This window comes from Henckelia pumila, chromosome 4 (assembly GCF_033568475.1).
Source record: "Henckelia pumila isolate YLH828 chromosome 4, ASM3356847v2, whole genome shotgun sequence".
In the NCBI taxonomy this organism is placed as follows: domain Eukaryota; kingdom Viridiplantae; phylum Streptophyta; class Magnoliopsida; order Lamiales; family Gesneriaceae; genus Henckelia; species Henckelia pumila.
The window spans coordinates 7,487,501-7,492,703 of record NC_133123.1 but is presented as its reverse complement, the minus strand read 5'-3'; the positions used below and the strand labels follow the sequence as shown (position 1 = coordinate 7,492,703).

Here is a 5,203-nt window from a genome sequence, read left to right as displayed (position 1 = left end):
ATGAAATAAGTTATGTTGATTAATTATCAATTATCAATTAGAGGAGCAAATGGTATTCAGAGGGTTTTTTTTTTCTAAATAATTTATTTTTCAAAATAAATTTGATTTCATGAGCAGTTCATAAATATATCAAACGTCGTTATTAACAACGGCCGCACAGGCTCATACGAAAGCCATACAGCCCATAACGTCCACTGCCAGCATGCTCTTCTTCCTTTTATTTTTTTTAAATTTTATTTATTTATTTATTATAATTTGCGCAAGAATTTGTAAATATATGAAAAATGTTAAATCAAATTAAATGTGTTGAAATACTATTTTATTTTTTTTGTTTCACATAATGTATTGGAAACTTAAGTTATTATATAATACTTGACGAATTTTAGATTAATGCAAATTAGATAGTCGTCCTATATTTAAATATAAAAATATTATATTCATCGAAAATCGAATGATTTGTTCAAACAAGAATTAAGGAATAAAACAAGAATGAACTCTTCAAACTGTAAAAAATCAGCAATATATATTTCGGAGACGCAGTGTATTTCACATTTGAAATATAACAAAGAATTTTATAAACCTTTTGAATGATAAACTGATAATCACCCTCTTGCTAAATTTTGAAAATTCAAACGAATGATACAAGAAACCCACATATATAGCAATCCTCTATTGCGTACGCTTGCCTATATAACGTGTAGGATCCAAAATGGCATGAATAACCTGCATATTTGGTCTTTTTTTTCCAGAACAGCCATCCTCTTCTTTTGTGCTAAAAAAATCTGATCAATTTTATTGCACCAACCAAAGCCAATCTCAGCCAACATCAGTATCGCCCAATACCGTCGAGCCCTACCAGCATGTTTCCACGTATCATGGCGACAAATTTTTATATGCCTACTCTATGTAGTTGATTGCCACGCTTATGCGGCGCAAAGAGCGTTGATCAGCACATGACCGAGCATGAGGTCCACAAAGTATTGGTGCCCAATCTGGCCATCCCTCCACTTTGCTTTCAATGGGGCACGCCCGTAGTGCACCCCATCGTTGCACCGGTTGTCATAGTGCCACGGGTATGTCATGTCAAAATCATCGATGACTCGATCAAGAACTCTATATTTCCTCAACTTATCCAATACCACCCCATTGTAAGCCTCCATTTTACTAGGATTAAACGCCAAGCTTCTAGCATGTCCACCAGTTGTCACCGTTGTTCTGTATATAATTTCAGGCGGCACCAGCCCTCGTTTCCGCACTCCCTCCATTACCTCGGCCCAAAATGCAGCCGCATAATCCGCCCCCTTGATGAAATTCCTAAGATTAGACCAATACACACCGTCATGTAAACCTGAATTCATGATCATGGTGTCTGGAACTACATCTTCAGAAAAGTATCCCTTCAGTTTTTCTCGGTACTCCTCATTGATTAAGGAGTTTAAGCCTTGATAGTTACCGGTATGGTTATGATGACCGTTAAAAATACTGGTGAATCGGACCATTTGGGATGGATTTCTTGGATTGGAAATATTCATATCAAATATTCTTGGAACGGTAGGGATATCTTGCACATCTAAAATGAAGTGAAGGATGTTACGGATCGTGTCACAATGATTCGAGTCACCCCACCAGAAAATCCAACGTTGGTTCAGACAATTCCATGCTTCATCGCTCATAAACAACTTGAAAGAACAATGTGCCGAATATATCCAACCATTACTCTCCAGTGCTCCTAATGCACCATCACACCAAGGGTGCTGGCACGGAAAACTCGGTTCCTGGCATCTATACCGGCCATCCCTACTAATCGGGCAGCTATCGTTCCTGGCATGTCGAGTCCATCGACCAGACCAAACATCCATCATGAAATCATTCTTATGGCACTGGCTTATTCCTGGCAGCTGGGATGTGGATCTAAGGAATCTGATCGGAACTGCACGAAGAACCTTATCAAATACAAATCTTGGAGGCGAAGACTTCAATCCTTCATAATGCCTGAACAACAGGATAATGGTGAGATTGTAATCCCCTGCAAAATCAGGATGAACTTGAAGGGAAAATGTATATGTTCCATTTCCATTATCCTTAATCGGAGGCCTAGCCTTCCATGTTTCACCAGAGAGGTCGATTTCATAATAATCACCACCGGAACAAAGTGGCTTCCCTAAATCATCTACTGACTGGAAAACGAACTCATGTACATCTCCAGTTGATAACTCAATTTCTTCAAGATCATCCAAATTAGAAATTTTAACATCCGATGCTCTTGAGTCCTTACATGGCTCACCCCCTGGAGCCAACCACTTAGCAAGAAGATTGGATGAATAATTTGCTTCCAATTCAGCCGAAACCCAAGGCATAATCCTAGGAGATAAAGGGGTACTCACAACATGTCCCTCCATGTAATTGGACAAATTTGCTAAAGGTTTTGGGGTATAACTGGAGAAATTTGGTTGATTTCTAGGCAAAATAAGGGACTCCGAAGAAATATCAGGTTCAAGATTTTCATGTTCTTGTGCTGAACTTTGGTGTGTGAAGCTTGAATCAATCAGATAAACATTTTTCGAGCTAAAATCTTCATGGGACCGAGACAAGTTTTCAGAATCATTAACTGTCAACAAAACCAAATCCTTCTGCAAAGAGCCACTCATATTCAAGCCATCAATCCCCCAAACTATCGAGATACCAAGAAACACTACCACCATCAAAATCTTGAACCACCAATGAACAATGGGGCTTTGCCTCAAAACCAATGAAAAGTTTGCAGCTTTCACCCGCATCTGAGAAGAAAACATTCAAGCAAAAAGCCATATATTACAAACCTGTAAAAAATCTAAAAATTTTGGGAAAAAGAAAAGAAAAGTAAAGCAACCCCACAAAATTCTTCGTAATAACCACAAAAAAAAAAAAGAAAAAGAAAAGAAAAAGGAACCTTTTTCCTTGCAACGAGATTAAACACATGCTTCATCACATATTCCGTATACCGACGGTGTTTTCTTGAATAAATAAAAGAATGTTCCAGCACAAAACTTACCGTGCGCGCTGTTCTTCAATTTCTCGAAAAAATCCAAGTTCTTCAAGCCCTTTTCAAATGGACATGAACTTGCTTTCCCTCATAAGCACAAACTATGAGTATAATATTCACAATGGTATGTATGTGCAGGCCTAGGTATGTGAACTTTGAAGTATAACAGCTAGAAGAGATTGGGAAAGAAGAAAATTCCAGCCTTAATTCTACGATTGCAAAAAATATAATAATAAGATAAATAAAAATATAATATAATAAGGAATAAAAAGAGAATGAAAGCTGGACGCAGCGGTCTAATTTCAATGAGCTTCGCTTTGCTTGGGGTTGCCGGTGAAATTACAATGTGGTCCTCCGGAATTGTTAAAACACCGACGCCGGATATGCATTGGATCGGGGAAGTTAGTAATGATTGATGAGGGTAACTTTGTCTTTTTATTATCAGGTCTGCATGGCCGCCGCAGGACATGGTGCCACATGTTCCCAAATATAACTATTATTTACCATCATTATCGATATTTAACTTATTATCTCAAAAAATAATATCTATATTTTTTTATAATTAGTTTTTTAAAGTTTTCAAATTAGATTATAAATTAAACATTTCAAATTTCAAATAACAATAAAAAAATATCTAATAATTTATAATTTTGAAAATTGATAAGATATTTTAATTATTAATTATTGATAAATTATAAGTAAGATAAATTATAATTTTTTTATTAATATTATTAATATATTGTATATAATAAATAGTTGTGAGATTCGTCTCATAATTTAATTTTATATCCGATTTTTTACTTAATCCGATCATATATTAATTATAATATTGAAAATATTATTTTTTCATTCGACTCATTTTACATATTCTTGTTTGTCCGACCATCGGCTTCTTCATCATCAAATTATAACCCATATATGTGTGTCTATATGTATCAAATTCGGGTAAATACATGTATTATTTTTTTGAAAAAATACAATTGTTATTAATTATTAATTAATATAATAGTAATTAAATGTGTGATTTTGATGTTTATCAATAAATCCCCGACAGGTGACCTAGATATCGTCAAAAAGATTATGAAAAGATTAAATATAAAATAGTAAAGCAAGGAGCAAATTTCAAAGTTCTTTTCGATGTCACCGCCCTATTCGTGTCTATTTTGACAGATTTTTCTGGTATTTGGTCCGTAGATAGAAAACAAAGGTCAAACATTCTCATTAAGAATTTACCCATTTATTTATTTATTTCTTTTTTTTTGAAGAAATTGGTTACCACCAAAAAATGAATTCATGTATTTATTATATCATTTAAAATTTCATTATATTTATCTAGAGCTGACATACCGTATCGAAATATCGAAATTTTGGTATACCGTATCGAAATTTTTTCGATATACAGACATTTTTTGGTATACCGAATTTTTTTTCGTTATCTATACGATATCAATATGAATTTTTTTCGTACCAAAGTTTCGAAATTTTACTATCGATATTGGTATGAATTTTTTTCATACCAATATTTGTAGTAAGGTATATCGAAAAATCACCCCTATATTTATACGTAAGATAGATTGGTATGATCTTATATAAAGTTAAAAATAATATTTTTATATAAAGGTAAGATTTTTAATTGATCAAATTGAGTATGAGACTCTCTCACAAAATTAACTTATGAGATAATCTCACATTTGTTTTTTTGTTATATTTTATTTAGCTCGGATATATAATAAAATTTGTCTCATATATGTAGGTATGTTTGATTTTCAAACATTTTAAGAAAAATATTAGAAAAAAACAAATTAACATACAAACTTATTATTTTATTTATATTTAATTTATTTAAAAAATCGATTCACATTTTTTAATATATAGTTAATAAAAATATATTAGTAAAACAATACAAATATTAAACGAAAAAAACGAATATATTTTGGAATAAGAAAGTACTAATAATGGAAATTTGTTATAGTCAATCGCTCGTACGAGTTGGCAAATAAGCGGGGGATTCTTAGCTGGCAAATGGGCAATGCCCGATCTGTCGGATTCGATGGCCCCGGGCCATTTACACATCACATCATGATGATGTGTCAAGCCCCGAGCTGTTGGATTGCCCTCCGGGCACTACCCCAGAGGGCAGTATAGAATCACCCCAAATAGGCATAGTAATGCAAATTCACA

The 5,203-nt window shown here is 33.7% G+C and overlaps 1 protein-coding gene across 1 annotated transcript; it reads right to left on the bottom strand.

The window, feature by feature from the left end:
• Positions 1–544: 544 nt before the first annotated feature.
• Positions 545–3,222, bottom strand: LOC140865045 (uncharacterized). Its single transcript, XM_073269543.1, has 2 exons — positions 3,032–3,222; positions 545–2,777 (listed from the first exon to the last, which is right to left on the bottom strand). The coding sequence occupies exon 2, from the start codon at positions 2,775–2,777 to the stop codon at positions 924–926; it is 1,854 nt and encodes a 617-aa protein (XP_073125644.1). The 5' UTR covers positions 3,032–3,222; the 3' UTR covers positions 545–923.
• Positions 3,223–5,203: the final 1,981 nt, after the last annotated feature.